The 17,604-nt window shown below is 53.7% G+C and overlaps 1 protein-coding gene across 1 annotated transcript in view; it reads right to left on the minus strand.

The window, feature by feature from the left end:
* The window catches only part of EDN3 (endothelin 3), a 17,682-nt gene extending 5,884 nt beyond the window's left edge, over window positions 1–11,798 (minus strand). Inside the window, exons 1-2 of the mRNA XM_081832256.1 lie at window positions 11,604–11,798; window positions 10,711–10,999 (exon numbers count right to left, since the gene is read on the minus strand). Coding sequence (XP_081688382.1) covers window positions 10,711–10,999; window positions 11,604–11,655 — 341 coding nt within the window. The 5' untranslated portion in view covers window positions 11,656–11,798. The remainder of the gene's footprint in view (window positions 1–10,710; window positions 11,000–11,603) is intronic.
* Window positions 11,799–17,604: the final 5,806 nt, after the last annotated feature.

Here is a 17,604-nt window from a genome sequence, read left to right on the forward strand (position 1 = left end):
ACGGCGGAGTGACAAAATCAGTGCTTGATACTATGTTTACATATAGTTGCCAACATACAGTTGTTCGCAACTTAAAAAGCCCACGTTCGGGCTGAGCGCCTCTGCAACAAATAGATGGTTTTCACTTCAGCTGGAATGTGGACTTGACGACCTACTTCCTTTGTTCACACTCCTCCTTCTGAAAAGGGAAAAGCAAAGGCAGTATGGCCCGAGGGCCCAGGGGCCGTCTGGTACAGCAGGCGGGACTCTGCTGACTGACCCCGCAGCGGAGGGGGACATAAAGGACCATCCCACTGCCGGGCAGGCACCAGCGGCCATCAGCTCCCCTGAGAAACAACTTCTCAGGCCCAGCACGCTCTCTGGCGACAGCTCCATTTCAGACTTTATTAAATCCCCTCTGCGGTAGGCATCGCTGACCCGCTCTCCCAAGCGGAGGAACATCCTCTTGGGCGAGGAAGAAAGTGGGGTTCACCTTCATTCACTGCCTCTGTCCCCTTAACCAGAAAGAAGGGTCAGGCAAGAGCTCTGTTCTGACGAGGAAGAGGGGTCTCTCACTACAGGACTCACTTCCACAAGCACCCAGTGCACCTGCTAAGCACAAAGGCGAGGAGGCAGAAGGCACCAGCTTAGAGACGGGAGCACCCTGCTCAAAGGACCTGAAAGCCCGGAATTCTCTAGAGCCCAAGGCCAACGTTGGTTGCTTTTGTCTCCCCGAATCCAAGCGCTTCTCTTTCCTCCGGGAATGATCCCTCCCCTCCATCAATGTGCCTCACCTGCCGCTGTCTAAGGACTCACCAGGTGACCCCCGTTGGGCAAGTGAGACCCTGTCTCTCCCAAGACGCCTGAGTGAGGCAGCTCAACATCTGGAAATACTCTGGAGCTGCTCTTTGCCCAGTGGCCCCACCCTGCCTTGTCCATCTGTCTTGCCCCTGGGCCCCCAGTCCCCAAATCTCTCCCGCTGCTGGAGCTGCTTCTTCCCCTCAGTCCGCATCCTCCCCATAAACAGCTCTGACGCCATGTTAGCTAGACTAGGTTTTCTGTGGCTTGTGACCAGTGACGGCTAGCTGCTCCAGAACTCACTTTCATGAGACCGAAGTGACCGTGATCTCTCGGATTTAATAGGAAGACCCAGAGTGTCTCCAGCCGCTGGGGACAAGTGGAGATTTTCTTCATTGCAACAAAACACAAAAGGGTGGGTTCAGAATCAGGACAAAACCCAGCAAACGAAGCTGGTTGGAGTCCTTTCTTCCCAGGTGTGCCCCCTGTGAAATGTTTGCTTTGGATCATATTGTCCTTTGGGCAGGTGAAAGCAAGCACACCACACACTCCCCTCCGTTTCAAGATGCTCAGAGCCCAGCCCCAGACTCGGCTGACCACCCCAGAAGTCTTACCCTCCCGTGAACTATCTCTTGTCCACTCATCAAATGCTTGTGCAAGTCTGCCGTGGGCCAGGCCTCATGCCAGACAACCCACAGGGGGCCCTTGCAGCCTCCAGGAAAGAAAACAGGCCAGGAAATACAGCTCCGCAGTGACCTTGTTATACAAGCGGAAAATACACACATGCTTTCTGGTTCTAAGGACGACTCCACAAACCCCATGCTCACAAACAATGTAAAGTGAACTGGCAATTTGTAGCTTTGCTTCCACTGCAGAAAATCCTTGTGTCCTAAAGTTGGAAGACCCCAAGGCAGAGATTGCTCACCCCACCACCCGCCCACGTGGGAAGTCCTCCTCCCGCAGCCCCCCAAAATAGCCAAAGATCCTGTAGTATTTGGAAACATCAAAAGTGAGCAATGGGCTGTGTGTTGGTGGTTAACTTTTTTTTTTTTTTAGGACACTCCCCTACCAAAGAGAAAAAAATATACAAAAGTTTGATTTATCCAGGACTTGGCTATTTGGGAATATTACCAGAATCACAGGCACGTTCAGAGTCTGTTGAGCACTGACACCCACCAGTCCGAGCCAAAATGAGGGTCGATTCTGCATCTCTCCTGCAAGTGTGGCTTGCTTCTTGTGCCGTGGGGTCGGCAACCCTGGACCCTTCCCACCAGAACCACCGATCCTTTCTGCTTTGTTCACTTCTGTATCCAGGGCAGCTGACATGGTGCCTGGCTCAGAGTGCTGCTCAGGAACCGCTCAGTATCTCAGCAATAAATACGTGTTGAATGAATGAGGGAAGGAAGGAGTGACGTCTGAGTTTAGCCATTACTTCTGGCCCACGCCCCATCTCCCATATGCATTGATTCTTGGCTGCTTTCTTGCGGTTCTCCTGTTGTCCTCAACTGGCCCATCTCAGAGGATTTTTCCTGAAGAGAAGATGTCTCGAGATGGAAGGGAAAGAACTAGGAGCTCCTGGCGGCCACACCCGTGGCATGAGGGAGAAACCAGGTTGCACAAACGGCTGAGGCCCCAGAGGTGACACAAGCTTCGAGAGGCAGACCCAGGTTTCTGGTCCAGGTGCAGTGACAGTCCCCGGGGAGCACCTGCCCCCTGGGCCTGAGAGAGGAAAGGGCCAGCTGGGTCTCTGGAAATGTTGTCCAGCTCCACATTCCACCTGGACATTCTCAAACGCCCGCGTCCCCGGGCCTCCAAACCACACGCTGCTGGAGCGGGCGTGACCCTTCACTCCAGCAATAAGACCACAGCGAAATGCGGGGTCACTGCCCCCCAAGCCAAGAGGCTCCGGGGCTCACCATCTGTACTTGCAACGCTTTGGCCTATAGTGTTGTGTCCTATCACCATATAAACAAGCTTACAAATGACACCAAAGCCACAGACTTTTTCGCGCCACCAGCTCCCTCCTGAACACAGGCACACGCCCACCCAAGGGGGTTTGGAGGCGCGAGGGGTCAAAGGAAAGGGGAACAGAAAACTGCTCCATGCTTGTGTTGTGGTGTAAGATCACCCAGAGTTATAGCTGAAAAAAAGAAGTTGGGGAAACAGACTCCAACACTACGTGGGGAATGAAACCGACTACGGAATCCTACAGATTAGCTGGTTTCCCCTCCATCTGGTGCAGTCCCAGTGCGTGCACGGGAAAAAGGCTACAGTTTCTCTCCCCAGCCCTCCGGTGACCCTAACGGATTCCAGGTCGAATGGAGGCAATTCCACGTCTGTCTGGCACGGCCTCATTAGAAGTTTATGCAAAGCTGCAGACAGATGTGGCTCAAAATAGTTCCCAGCAGTGGAAAGAGTGACCATAAAATAAGGAGCAGGTACTTTTTTTAAGGATGGGGGGCAGGGGGGTTTGCAGAGCGATAAAAAAAGAAAATACAGACACCATCCTGCATCCTCTAAATAATCCACAGTAAGCAAGAGAAGACACTCTTGCTAATTGTCAGGAGATTTCACCGTAAGGATGAAAAATGCTACCGAACAAAGACACACTCACCAGGGCGACTCTAACAAAGCCTCCTTCTCCTCTGAATCTAGCTGTTGCGTCCTTGGGTCGGGTCCTTGTGGTAGCTCTGAGGCACTGATCACCCACCTCAAAGCAGGAATACTCGAAGCCCTGTCGAGAGACAGGCTTTACCCCCACAAGAGACCCCAATGTTGGGATCTGGGCGAGGGGAGGGAGGCAAGGCGGGCACGCACAGTGTGGGATCCTGCCTTTATTACAGATGTTGACGTTTCGCTGATGATGAATTTTCTGCTTTAATTTAAAAAAAAAAAATTGCATTAACATTCATTTATCTTGACGACAGACTCTTGGGCAGATCCCCAAAGATGGTACCTGGGGGAGTGTGTTACCGGCCTCACCCCAGCCTCAACCCTGCAAAGAAACCCATGGAAACAGTCTGGGAAAGGTACATACACCTCTGCTTTCTCGCTGACCTGCTTCTGACTTTGGGCAGAACTTCCACGCTCCCCAAGTCATAGGTGGAACTGTCCCCACTCTGGGCCATTCATGCCACTGTCACGTTGGCCTCCGTGCCTCCCGTGGACTCCTGAAATGAACCTGTTTCATTCTTTAGGTTACGGGGGCCAGGCCACAGGGCTCCCTGGCCACCCTGTTCTAGAGTTACTGTGTCTTGAGGCATCCTGCTCAAGTCGGCCCTGAGCAGGCTGTCAAAGAAGAGAAGGTCTGTGCCTCCCGGCCTTCGGACACGTTCTCCAAAAGCTCTGGGGCCCCCCCAGGCTCCGAGCTGGCGCAGCTGAGAAGGGCAACTGGATACCCCGTCCTGCTGTCAGTCCATTCGAGCAACACTTGCCGGAACGCAGGAGTTTCGATGCACCCCAAACTGTGTCCCGACAAGCAGCTCTTCCTTCGCGGTCAGACGGGTTCCTATCCCAAGCAGGGGAAAGTATGTGCATGTCCCGTTTGAAGGAACAGTTTCCGTCAGAAACATGACACAGAATGAGAGCAGGTTGCCTCTCGGGCCGGAGGCCGAGCAGCGCTTCCGCGGGCCGCCTGGAGGTACGCAAGGTGTGCGGAGGTGTTGCAGGTCCCCGGCAGCCGGGGCGCTGGAGCGGAGAGCGGGCCAGGCTCCAGCACAGCCACGGGGCCTCCTGGAGGAAAACGCTGTTTGCTCCCAGCTTCCTTTGTTTTAAATTTTTGCAGGAATAAACCACACCAGAGATGTCAGAGCCTTTCACCTGCCTTCAGATTTAAGGCGAAGTTCCCAGCTGTGAGGTCCCTTTCATCTAGCAGAAACCCAAATTCTCCCCCCAAGGTCACACCGGGTCAAGCCCTCCGTTCCAAGCCTTCTTGCTACAAAGCAAAGTGCCCCTCGCGGCAAGTCACTCTCTCTCATCGTGGGGACCGGCTGCGTTTCGGCCCGCCCCGTCTTGGCTCCTACACACCCCTGGCCTCCTCACCCCCACCCCAGGGCACAGAAGGGGCTCTCGGGCCCCGTGACCCCTACAGTGGGGTCGCCTGGTGTGTGCCGCCCTCTCCAACAAACTGAAATTTAGCCCCAAGGCCCTCGACTTTTAAAGACCTATCTTGCCATGAAGTGTCTTCGGAGATATGCTACCTGAACTCAAAACCGGGATCTAAACATTTACCAGATTTCGAAGGACACAGAAATGGTTACGCGGGGAGACAAACTCACAAAAGTCGAGCAAAAGAGTCATCGGTCAGAACCCCTCGTCCAAACTCACATCCAGTCTGGCCAACAGCAGCTTCTCTCACGGGTCCTTCTCACAAGCGTACCGTGAATGATTTCTGCAAACCAGTGTGCAGAGTGTCTCCTCCAGGCCCCGGGGCAGGGTCCTCTGCCCACAAACCCCAAGGCTCCGTGTTCACTCAGGGGAGCACAGGAGAACGCAGACAGACCCCTCACCAGGCTTTCACCAGGAAGCACTGAACAAACAGGGTCTAAACTGATCGTTCAAATTATCCTGAAAGGCCAGACCCCCCCCCAGTCGCTGCCCACACCACCCCACTAACGGAGGGAGCCCCAGGCCAGTGCCCACAGAGAACACCAAGCCCCAAACATTCCAATGATTTACCAAGGGGAGAGGTAAGCAATAGAAAACAGGAGGGGCAGAAAGGGCAGGACCAAATCTCATCAAGCCTGGACCGACCTTTGGCCCTCGTGTCCTTATCAATCTACTTATCAGCCGCAAAGGCAGCCGGGCACACCTTTACCCTCGGTCTGTACACCTTATGCCAATGGAATGCTGAAAGACCATCTACCGAGCTCGCTCAGTGCTACTCCAGGAGCCGGGGCGCGATCTGGGGTGGATGGTCCTAGGAGGTGACCTCAGCAGTCCTGGAGAAAGCACTTCCTACTCGCTGGCGCCTCCCAACCACAGAATGGGGGATGGCAGCTGCCCCCAACCACAGAATGGCAGAGATGGCGGGCAGGCCAGGCCCTGGCCCAGGGGGGTTTACACAGCCCCAAGGCCACGCAGTTATCCCAATGGTCACGTCTTTGCGATACCGAGCGTTCGTCAGACTCCATGTCCCCTCTCCCTTCTGGTGTCATCCTCACACGTCTTCGGTGAGCAGCCTGAGCAGCTGCATCTCCTGCAGCAGTGCTCCCAGTCCTGACCCATGGGTCGGGGGGAGGATCACACCCCGGGGGGGACAGCTGGCCTCATATCAGCAGGAGACAGGGGGTTCCGGATCCATCCACTTCACTGGAACGTTCTAACATTTGGGATGCCCCTTCTTGGAAATGTGAACATGACTTTCTTGAACAACACAGGGGCAAAGATGAATCTGTGGCATTGTTGCCTTTTTGTGGCAAAACATATTAAAATACAAGTCGCAATGTTTTTTAATTACATTATTATTACTGGGGTTTTGGGGGGTTTTGTTTTGTTTTTTTTACTCTACTTCTTTGGGGAGGAAAAGAACCCAAAACAAATGTCATTCTTGCTGGACTGAGTCTGAGAGGCATGCTTTGAAGCAGCCAGGGTGGCAGGCAGGTCGGTCATCTTGTGAGGTCACTGTCCCAGAGTCAGCCTGGCACTGACACCTCACCCCGGGGGTGCTGAGAGAGGTGGGCAGCACACCCAAGCCACTCAGCTTGTCAGCGAGGACACCGAGCGGAGCGCCGGAGTCTGGGGCCTTCCCCCGAGTAGGTGCTGGAGATCCCAGAGTTTCCACCACAGTTGAGACTGCAAACATCACCACCACTCTTTTCATAAATACATTCCTCTTGGTCAGCTCACATGGCTCCGAGTTTTGTGTGGAAAACATGGTCCCCATCACAGCCTCTCCCTCATTCTGGGCTTGGAGGGATTAGCAGATGGCACGTTCTCTCTATTCTTGGGAACAGAGTGGGAGGAACACAGAGAAGCTCCTTGCTGGGTGCCCTGCAGCTCCGTCGGTCACTTGTCGGCTGGCTCACTCTCCTACCAAGTGTATGGTGGCCAGAACAGAGGGATTAATTTTATGTGTCAACTTAGCTGGGCCACCACAGCCAGATGTTTGGTCCAGTGCCAGTCTAGATGTTGCTGAGAAGGTAATTTTTTAGGTGGGATTGAGATTTAAATCAGTAGACTTTGAGTAAAGCAGATTACCCCCCACGGCGTGGGTGGGTCTTGTCTAATCAGTCAAAGGCTTTCGTGGAAAAACCTGAGGTACCTGAAGAGGAAGGAATTCTGCCTGCGGAGTTGAGGCTGCAACATCACCTGCTGTGTGCATACGTATGTGTGTGTGTATTTACACAGACGTGTCTGCACACACACATGCACACACACATGTGTCCTGTGAGTTCTGTCTCTCCAGAGACCCTGGTGAATACAATTGCCCACTGTGACTCCTGGTTTTCAAGGACTCATGGAGAATAGCCCCAGGTGTACAAGCGTGTAAGCACATGGACTACTTGTGCACGACCTCTCCCTTGTCATCTTATTCTTGGCAAACTTCTCATGATCATAAGACGGGATGTGTTTTTTCTCTGATTTGGAGTTTTGTTTTTGTTTTTGTTGGCAATGGGGGGACCACTGGGGGGAGGGGTGGGAGCTCCCTAACACGGCCAAAGAAAGTCATGAAAACCATACTGTGCCATGGACCATCTGTGGCCTCAGCCGCCTCCACAGGCCCAGGATACATTTGGTTCCCCTTTGGGACCACAGACTTCCTGGAGTCTACAGTGGAAGTTATGGGCAACACCTCTGAAAAAACCCACATTCCCAACGTGTCTGCTGGGCTGCTGGGGCCTCTGGAGAGCATCCATTTGTCCTGGAACAAGAAGCCTCGTTTCTGGGAGAAAGCATTGCAGACCACAGCCTCTGTGAGAGTGAAGAATCTTCAGGCAGCAGGACCTCACCGAAAGCCAACCAGTGTTACTGAACGTCTAGTACACACTGGGTGCCGGCCGAGCGGGCTGAGCAAGCTCAGGTCTGGAAGAAGGAAGCATGTGGAAGGATGTGAGAGAGCCAGAGATCCTCAGCTCTTACACCCAGAAGATACTTCGGGACTACCCGGTCTCTCGGGCTCTCACCAGCACTGACTTTGCACGTAAGATGCACAAAGGGTCTCAGCAGTACCTTGTGCACCCCAGTGGTAGCTTTCAGGTCCTTAAACACAGTGTGAGTGACCACACTCCCAGGATGCCTGCAACCCTGCAAATGTCCTCCCGAGGCGGAGTAGGACTGTGGGGTCTATCTTCACGCAACAGGATGGGCAGTAGGAAGAAAGACACCAAGAGCTGAAAAATCACCCAAAGTGAAGCCTCTCAATGTAGGCATGAAGCTCAAGAGCCCTACAGTTCCCAGCACAGCCAGCGGCAGAGCTTGGATGCACATCACACGCTGGACAAGTTTCCACAGACCAGGAGGGTCTGCAACAGGAGGTGGGTACGGGAATGGACAGGAACCTGGAAAGACCTCATTACTCTCCACTATTGTCCCGTTAGCTCAATTCGGCCATTTTTCATTCTTCCATTTCTCCAAAGGCCCACATTCCCTGTCCCTAGAGCCCATTTTCTCACATTGCAATCTTGTCCAAGATGTTTAAAGACAGCAAATGGACCTGTCTACGAATCTATCAAGTTTTAGAAGGAAGGAAAGAAAGGGAAGGAGAGAGGCAAGCATGGGGTGGGGGGTGGGGGGAGGTGGGGCGGGGGGGGAGAAGAAAAGAGAAAGAGCATCTGGAAAAATCTTCCTTATGAAAACTATTTTGCTTGTCTAACTTCAAAATGCTCGTCTGGCTGTTGTCATTTTTGTTGTACGCAGAACTCTCAACACCGTATTTAATCCTTCTTTCCTAGTGTTTAAAATGAATCAGGGTCAGAAAAGAGGAGAAGAGGTCAATCAAACTGTGAGGGGGGATGTCAGCAAGTTGGCTGCCCTGGAAGAAGTCAAAGGTCCATGGCTTCATACAAGACAACTCAGAATTACAAGCCAGAGCTTCAAACAGATCAGAGGGCGTTTGCGGAGCCTCCTGGGTGCATTTCAAGCAATCAATCCTCCAGCCGGTGCCAGGAGCCTGGCAACAAGCAGAGAATGGAGGTAGTCTCCAAACCCTCTCCTTCCTCCCCTCCTTCTCTCCTCTGCCCCAGGCCCCCTGTCCCTAATGTGGTTGGCTTTCCTTTCTTCTTCTATATTCACAGCATGGGACTCAATCCTGTGCTAACTGCCCTGCGTCCTCGATTCTGTGAAGATACTTTGGTCAGATCACGATGCCAGGAGGGTAGGAATCAGAAAAGACAAGTGTCAGGGTGATGGGGGCTGCGAGAAGAGGTGACCTTGATCGTTGTCTGAGAAGAGAAGGCAATCAATGGCAGCCCCGGCCCGGAGCCCGTCTCCCGCCACACAGCACTTTCTTCTTCCCCACGGAGATGAGGCTGCGTCCTCCCTGCATGGGCTCACCGTGTGTACCGGAGCCTGATCAGACTCAGCCTGGCAAGCAAATCCTGCCATCTGGATCAGCTACATAACGTATGGGGCCCAGGATAAAATGCAAACATGGAGCGTCTGGTTCAAAAAGTGTTAAGAATTTCAAGACGGCGTTAAACGGAGTGTGGGTCCTTCTGAGCCTGGAACCCTGAGCACGAGTCAAGGTGGTTTAGTCAAGCCAGCCCTGCCTGCCATCTGGCATAATGGGGCCACTTTCCAGACCTATCCCAGACGTGCTTAGGGATCCTGTCACCTGGTCTGAAAGCTACTCGGCCCCTCATTCTGCAGGTGCTCACGAAACAAGGTGGGTAAGTGAGCCCATCCAAGCTGTCACCCAGTGTGCTCAGAGGTTTGAGGGTGAAGGAAGCCATATGGGGACCTGAATCAAGGTGGCTCCAAACATAGCAGCCAAGTTGCCTTTCCCAGACAAAGGTTCCCATTCACCACCAGCTCTCCATAAGAGTCCCTAGTAGGGCACCAGCAGGAGTCCACAAGGTCCCAAGAACACCCCGGGAATGGAACGTGGAGTCATTAGGTCCAAGTCCCAGATTTTAGAGCTCGGGATGGCCAAGCCCAGAAGGCATGTAACCAGGGCAAGGTCAAGTCCTCTTTACAGTTGGTTAAGGTGATTAAGATGATGTGTCTGCAGAGGGAGGTTGAGATAGAGTAAGTGAATGGGGGACACTGTCACATCCTCCCCCAGCAGAGCACTCTGTACCCCATGGCCTTGGAAGAAGTTTGACTTTACAGCAAGGCCGACCCCAGGACTCCCAGTGGCGCTGGCCTCCGTCCTAAGGGGCTGCAAGGGAGGAGGGGAGGCCATCTGTGGCAGGAGGTGACAGTGGGCGGCACTGTGGGTGATGGGGCTCAGCCTGTGGCAGGACCAGTCAGCACTCCAACCCCGGGAGGAAAGGAACCTGGTACCTGTGGAATTTCACCCTTCCTGGGAAGGTTCCACCAGGCCCTGCCAAGCCCACCCGTGCGCTCTCTGGAGAGCAGGCTGCTGTCTAGGAATTTGAAACTCCTTGGAGCCTGGCAGGGTCGGGAGGGGGCCCACTCAGCCCCTGGGGCAGGAGATAACTTTCCTCCATGGAAGAAGGACTTCTCAGGTATCTAATCCCTCTGCCAGCTCATTTCTCTCAGAGGGAGGGCTCCCCCTTCCACTGGATCAGAAACTGAGATTGGGTTTCTCCCAGGCCAGGCCCTCCGAGGGGGTGGGAGTCACAGCCCTGACCCGCAGACCAGGCCTGAGATGGCAGGAGGCCCCAGCAAGAGCCCGAGGCTGTGCCAGGGTGGGCTCAGGCGGGCTCCAGGCTGACCCGGCAGGGATGGGACGGATGAGGCCCTCTGGGACTGAAGATGTAGGCCCGCCCTCCCAATCACTTCCCACCGCCCAGGTCTGGGCTGACTCACTCAGGAGTGTTGATCCAGATGATGTCCAGGTGGCAATAGTAGACACACTCCTTGTCCTTGTAGGTGAAGCACGTACAGCGCCTCGCACGGCGGTGCACAGGACCCCCTTTGGACTCCTGCTCCTCAAACCGACCTGGTTCCTGCTCCTGCCCAAGGCGTCTGGGACTCGGACCCTGCACTGCGGTAGTGGCCACAGTCTCCTCGATGTTCCCCTCAGATCTGGCTGCAGGGGGGGCCCCAGGCACGCCGCTTCTGCCAGCGTCCCCAGGCTGGGGGCGAGGCACCAATCCTGCAGGAGGCAGATTGAGGAGCTCCTGAGCTCCTGAGTGTGCAGATCCTCCCCCCGACACACACACCTACCATTCCCAAAAACCTGGGGGAAGGGGACGACCAAAGTTTCTGCAAAGTTTGCAAGCTAGTTGCACTTTCTGTAAAGTCTCCAAACTCTGCCATACATTCTGAAAAGTTTGCAAAGCTATGTGCACAGTTTCTGAAAAGATTACAAGTTATGTGCATACTTGGTGAAAAGCTTGCAAGCTATTTTCCCTTTCTGCAAAGTCTGCAAGGTATCTGCACCCGTTGAGAGCTTTGCAATCATTTTTGCACAGTTTCTGAATAGTCTGCAAACTTTTTGAAAAGTTCCCAACTTCATGAAAAATTCACCAAGTCCACCGGGCCGGCCGCATCTCTGGCTCGCCGGTGGGCTGCAACCTCCAGAGCCCCCGGGGTAGCTGGCGCTCCGCTTTGGCCCCCAGCCCACCCCCAGGCGCCTCCAGGGTTGGCGAGCCCAGACCAGAGGTTGCTCCCCACAATGCACTCTTCCCCGCGCCCCCATCCCAGGGTCCTTTTGTGTACGCTGGCGCCGGGAGTGGCGCGCCGCCCCGCCCGCCTACCTGCGGCGGAGGTCACTGTGAGCCCGAAGATGAGCCAAAGCCCCGGCTCCATGAACCCCGATCGGGCGCCGGGGCACCGGGCCGGGAGCACGGACGCCTGTGGCCGAGAAAGGGCGCTGGGCCGGGCACGGCGGCCTCGCCCTCCAGCTGCGGGGTCCGAGGCCGGCGCTCGCTCGCTGCGTCCCGGGCCCCGGCCAGGAGTTGGCGGCGGCGGTCACACACTTGAGAGCGCGCTGCCCATCCCTGCGCAGGGCCGGCTGTGGGCTCGGGCTTTTCTGGCGCCCGCACCACCCCCTCGCCTCCCCGCCCCCCGGAGGGGCTGGGGCCGCCGCGCGGGGCCTTTGAACCCGGGGCGCGCCGGGGGTCGCCTCCCAGCGTCGGAGGGGGGTTAGCGGGGCGGCAGCGCAGCGGCCCGGGGCGCACCCAGCCGGGCGGGGGCGGGGGCGGGGGCGGCGCGCGGCGGGGGCGGGGGGGGCGCGGTGGGTGCGGTGCGGTGGGGGGACAGCTGCCCGAAGGCCACGCGCGCGCACACTCACACACATACACACATGTGCACACGCACACGCGCGCTCACACTCACAGCCCGCCGCCTTGCTGCCCCGGGACCTGCAGCTGCCACCCCAGAGCAATGCGAGCGATAAAAGGCTGCTGGAGGAGGCTGTTACCTTTTATCTCAGGGGCTATGGGAAAGCAGCATTTCTCAATGTTCACCTAATGACACCTTACCCTTGCACACATGGTCCTGCCAAGGTCCTGTGCGTACTTTACACTCGTGACTCACGGGCACGGGCAGCGGCTCCCTGCCTCTCCCCGGAGTTCAGAGCCAGTGGGTGTGGGCAGTGGCAGGGGGGCAAAGTCAACCCAGAAGCACGTTAGCGGTCTGGGCTACCCGGACTTGCTGCCAGCCCCCTGCACAGGGTGGGGACTGCAGTGGGAGGCCTCCTGGCATCCCCTCTGCAACCTTCAGGGTGGTTCAGGTGCAATGCGTGGAGGGCTCTCCCTGCTCACCTGAGTCTTGTCTTCTGCCCTGAGCAGCACAGAAGACAAGGGTTGCCTTATTTTGTTGTTACCAAGACCGTGTGCGCTGGGAACGGTATCTGGGTGCACAGGACGCGCGCCGGACAGATTTGTGATGAGCGGATGAATGAATGAAGGATTTGGCCCTGGGCTGCTGACCTCTGAGAAGCCCTGCAGGCCCCCAGAGGCCCTCCCTCACCAGAGTCCTCTGACCAGAGGGACAGACAAATACACAGAGGTGGGCCCCGGATGGCACTAGGCGGTCCCCGCAGGGCCAGCAGCTGAGCCTGCCAGCCTGTGCTGGGTGGGAGGTGGCTTTCCCAGGGAACCTCGGGCACCGCCAAGTTGTGGGGCGATAGACAGGCCTGAGGCCCTGGAGTTGCTCCATTCTCAGGGCATTTGAGGTCGACTTCACACACGTTCCCCAAATCCTTTGACGCTCCTCCCGTAGACTCCTCCCAGAGAAGGCGGCAGACGTCATAAAGAGGCCACAGCCCCACCTGGCTGCCTCCGCCGGACGCTGGTCCTCTGAGCACGGCGGCCATGCTGGGAGCAGGCCTGAATGAGCCCGCGCACGGAGGTCACACAGAGCAGCCCACATGGAGAGAATCCGACTCCTCCCAGCAAGAGCCGGCGCCAACCAACGACACATGAACACCTGGGCCCAGAGGCGACTGGAGCCCCAGCCTCCCAGACCTGCGGCTGAGGACTGGCCGGCCCCCTTCCCCGCGGCCCGGCGGAAGGCTGACCCACAGAACCCATGAGCGCTATAGGTGGTAGTTTGCACCAGTCACTGCTGGGTAATTCGTTACAACACCATGCGAGGTGAAGAGCACGCAAGCCCCTGGAACCGGGCTGATGGGGAAGTCTCTCCAGCCTGCCCCTGCCCCTTCCATCCTGCCCAGTCCTTGAGTCCAAGGCAAGGAGTGGGACGTGGAGACATCATCCTCCAGGGTGATTCATCACCAAGCAGGACATAAGCTCTGCAGGGGGGCCCTGCTTCATTTTTTTGTGCTCCATGCTTTGAAAATTAGAAAAACACCCAGGACTAGGATTATCTTCTGTTCCTGCCGGGCTAGAACTTGGATCTCTTCATCATTATCCCTTCCCTTAGAAATAAAATGCCCATCACCTACAAAAGAAGATGTTTTGGACTGAGGGGTGGCTGGAGAAAGAAAAAGTAACACTAACGAGCTAAAAAGAGGAAGGGGTAGAAGGTGGTTTTGGGGTGCGCCCAGATACAGGACGCATCAGAGCTGCTCAGGCCACTCACGGAGTCCGTTGCCTTCCACAGCTTGGACCAAAACCAGCACACCTGGGTGGGCACATCGGGAGGCATCCACACTGCGGGGGACCAGCCTGGCTCTGGCCCTCGCCTTAGAGTCTCCTCATCTAGTCAGCAGCAGGAAGTCTGGGACAGAGAACCCAGGATACAGGGCGCTGAGACCAGAGCTGAGAAAAGAGGCGACAGTCAGCTGGATGGTCGGTGGGGGCAGAATTTTAACTGGTCTTCAGCCAGGTCAGCAACCTGAGCCCAATGATTTGAGCAGGTATTCACCAGGACATTCAACAACATGTGCTCTCCTGTGAGAAAGTTCTCCCCTTTTCTGCTCTTCCTCGGTCCTTCTGACTGCTCCCAGGAGAGCTCCTGGATCGGGAATGTCTGCAGTGACTCTCATACAATCTTTCTTTTCCCGCTGAGAGACACAGGCCACAGGCTTGGAGGCCTCGGGCCAGCCACAGAATCCAGATAAGATTTCTTTCTTTCTTTCTCTCTCTTTTTTTTTTAACATGGTGGTAAAATATGTATAACACCAGATTTACCCTCTTAACCTTCTTCAGTGCCCAGGTCAGGGATGTTAAATATATTCACACTTGCACAGCCACCACCACGACCCCTCTCCACAGATAGCCCTTTCACCTTGTAAGACCGAAACACTGTCCCTATTAAACACTGACTCCCCGTTTCCCCCTCCCCGCAGCAGAACAGCCTTTTGTGTCTGGCTTATTTCACTTCACATGATGTCCTCAAGATTCGTTCCTGTTGTAGCAGGTGTCAGAATGTCCCTCCCTTCGAAGGCCGGTACTCCCTAGTAGGTATGGACCACACTTTGCTTATCCTCCGTTGATGGACGCTGGGTTGCTTCCATGTTTTAGCTGTTGTGAAGAATTCGGCTATGAACACGGCTGTGTGAATATCTCTTCCAGAGCCTTCTTTCAATCCTTTCAGGTTTATATCCAGAAGTGGATTTGCTGGATGACACGGTAATTCTGTTTTTGACTTTTTGAGGAACCTCCATACTGTTCACCACAGAGGCACCATTTTGCATTCCCGCCAACAGTGCACGAGGATTCCTTTTTCTCCACATTCTCACCAACACTTTTTTTTTCAATTTTTTAATTTTTTGATAGTAGCCATCCTAATGAGTGTGAGGTGAGGTGGTACAACTACTCATTGTAGTTTTGATTTGCATTTCCCACATGATTAATGATGTCGAGCATCTTTTCATGTGTTTATTGGCCTTAAGTATGTCTTCCTCAGAGAAATGTCTGTTCAAGCTCTTTGCCTGGTATTGAATCTGGTTGTTCTTGTTGTCATTGAGATTTTGTAAGATTTTTTTCATTGCATTTAATTTTATATTTATCTTTTATTTATGGCAAGTGGTACTGGTTTTCCATGTGTGGTGGTGAATAGAATTCCTTTCTAAATTAACTTATTAATTAATTTATTTAATTTTAAAAAAAGTAACCTAAGCTAAAATATGAAGTAGTCATTGTAAAGGTGGTTTGGAGACTTGGCAAAATCACAAAGCTGGTTTGCCCATAACTGAAATCTGGAAGAATCTCATTAAATTGGGCAAGGAGGAGGGGCAACATGGAGGGGAGAGGGAGGCAGGGGAGGGGAGGGAGGACAGGGGAAGGAGGACAAGGAGCAGAGCGTTTTGATTGCAAAATCGCTCAGGTGGAGGACCGTGGACATGAGCAGAGAGCTGTTCCTTGCACTGGGAAGGGGAAATCTCATCATTCTTGAAAGTAGCTCTTAAAAGAATCTGTGGGAATTAATAAAACGTTATCTATTTTGGCAACTTGAAGGTACAGAGGAACTTCGAAAATCCAAATCACTTTTCTTATAACAGGGACAAGGGCCAACAGACACAGGAGGATGCACCTCTCCACATCATGGTGCTGCCTCGGGAAATCCGAGGGCTTGCTCCCAGCGCTCTCATGGTTTGATCCAGCTCGTTGGGTGTGCAGAGCAAGGAGGACTTGAGAAAATCAGGAGTGGTCTCAGCGGCCTCCCCGTGTTTCTGTTGGGTTGTTTGTTCACTTCGTGGTGCACTGATTGATTCCTTAGCCATGACTTTGAAGGCCGCTGTGGGAAACACTGGTTATTTTTTCCCACCCAGCATCCCCACCCTGCCTTTTGGTTCTTCTTGGAGGACCCACCGTCCTTTGTCCATGTGGTCAGTGGGTCTGGGACTCCAAGGTGGGCTTGTGACTGAGATGTGGCTAATCCAAAGATCCTGTCTGCTTGGCCCCAGCGATCAGTTCAGGGCTGGGCAAGGTTAGACAAATCAGTCAATCTCAGGACTTTTGCCAAAACACTTGAGAAAGAAGTTCTCTATTCACTGGGATTGTGGAGAAGAAAGGAAATGTCCCTGAAGCTACTGGTCGCCACCTTGCCACCATGAAGAAAGACCCTGCCTGAGGCTGGACCCAACATGGGGGAAAGTGGAGTCAAGAGCTGGAGAGAACTGGGTTGGTGTCCTGTTTTGAGCCCCTGGATATATCTGGGCCTGAAATCCACACTATCCCTACGTTTTTCATTTGTAATAGCTCATAATTTCTTTTTGGTTTAAGCTTTTTTGGGATTCTGTCACTTTCGATGGAAAAAATTCTGGCTGGAACACTACCAGTCTTCCTGGGCTTTAGTCCATGCAGTGTGCAAAGGAAACAGACAGTTCACATGATTTGATGGTGAGCTGATGGTGAGGGTTTTAATCATTGTTTTGCCCTTGTGACAACTCAAAAAATCTTGTGCTATCATTATCCCCATTTTCTAGATGAAAAAAAAGGTTAACAATTATAGAGGCTCAAAAAGGTTGGAGTGACCGGTTCGTGGCCTCACAGCTATTAAAGTGACAAAGTCAGGATTCAAATACAGAATTTTCCAATCCCAGGGACAAGGTTCGCAACCAGTAGGCAGCTGCCTCTCAAACCCATACCCTGGGTCTATGATGATACTCATGTTCTTCTGTGCATCATTGACGAGTGCTCACCTCTCCATCTGTCTAGCTTCCTTATTCCCATAATTGCTGATGCCAGGTCACTTGAAAGACCGTGTCCCCTCTGCAGCAGGCAGTGAGTGGCCTCGTTCCTTCTCCTCGATCCCCCCTTCACTGTCCCTGCCATCAAATGCACCCAGCTGAGGAGAGATGTATTGGGACTCGTGTGGGCCTCTGCCAAGTGCATGGCAGGGTCCTTCTGCTGATCTTCCAGCTACTTCTTCCAAACCGGCAGATGTGCGGCTCTTTGTGCCTCTCACTTAATTTGTGATTCAAAATCCAGCTGTTAAGAATATTGTGATTTATCTAGAGAAGCATCGCCTCAAGTTGCCTCTTCATGTGCTTTGTGACTCTTTTGAAGATTGTTTTCTTTTAAATTTAAGGGATTTAAGTAAGAGTAACATAATACATTATGTACTTTTCCATTATCCTGGAGTTTCCTCCTCCCACCCAACCTATCCCAGCGGAACCCTGGACTTGCTCAGAAACCAGATAATTAAGCACTTTTCTATGTTATCCAAGTCCTAGCTATGCGCCTTCTCGTCAGCATGGGGCTCATTGTAAGACGCACTGCAGGAGGTACAAGGCTCCAAATTCCTTACTTTAAGAGTGACATAAATTGTATATAAAGTTCCCAATGAAATAAAATTATCACAATGCATTCCAAACTTCAGCCCTGCCAATTACATGTGTTGAAG

The sequence above is a fragment of the Leptonychotes weddellii genome, chromosome 10 (assembly GCF_054177405.1).
Source record: "Leptonychotes weddellii isolate Sample4059 chromosome 10, ASM5417740v2, whole genome shotgun sequence".
In the NCBI taxonomy this organism is placed as follows: domain Eukaryota; kingdom Metazoa; phylum Chordata; class Mammalia; order Carnivora; family Phocidae; genus Leptonychotes; species Leptonychotes weddellii.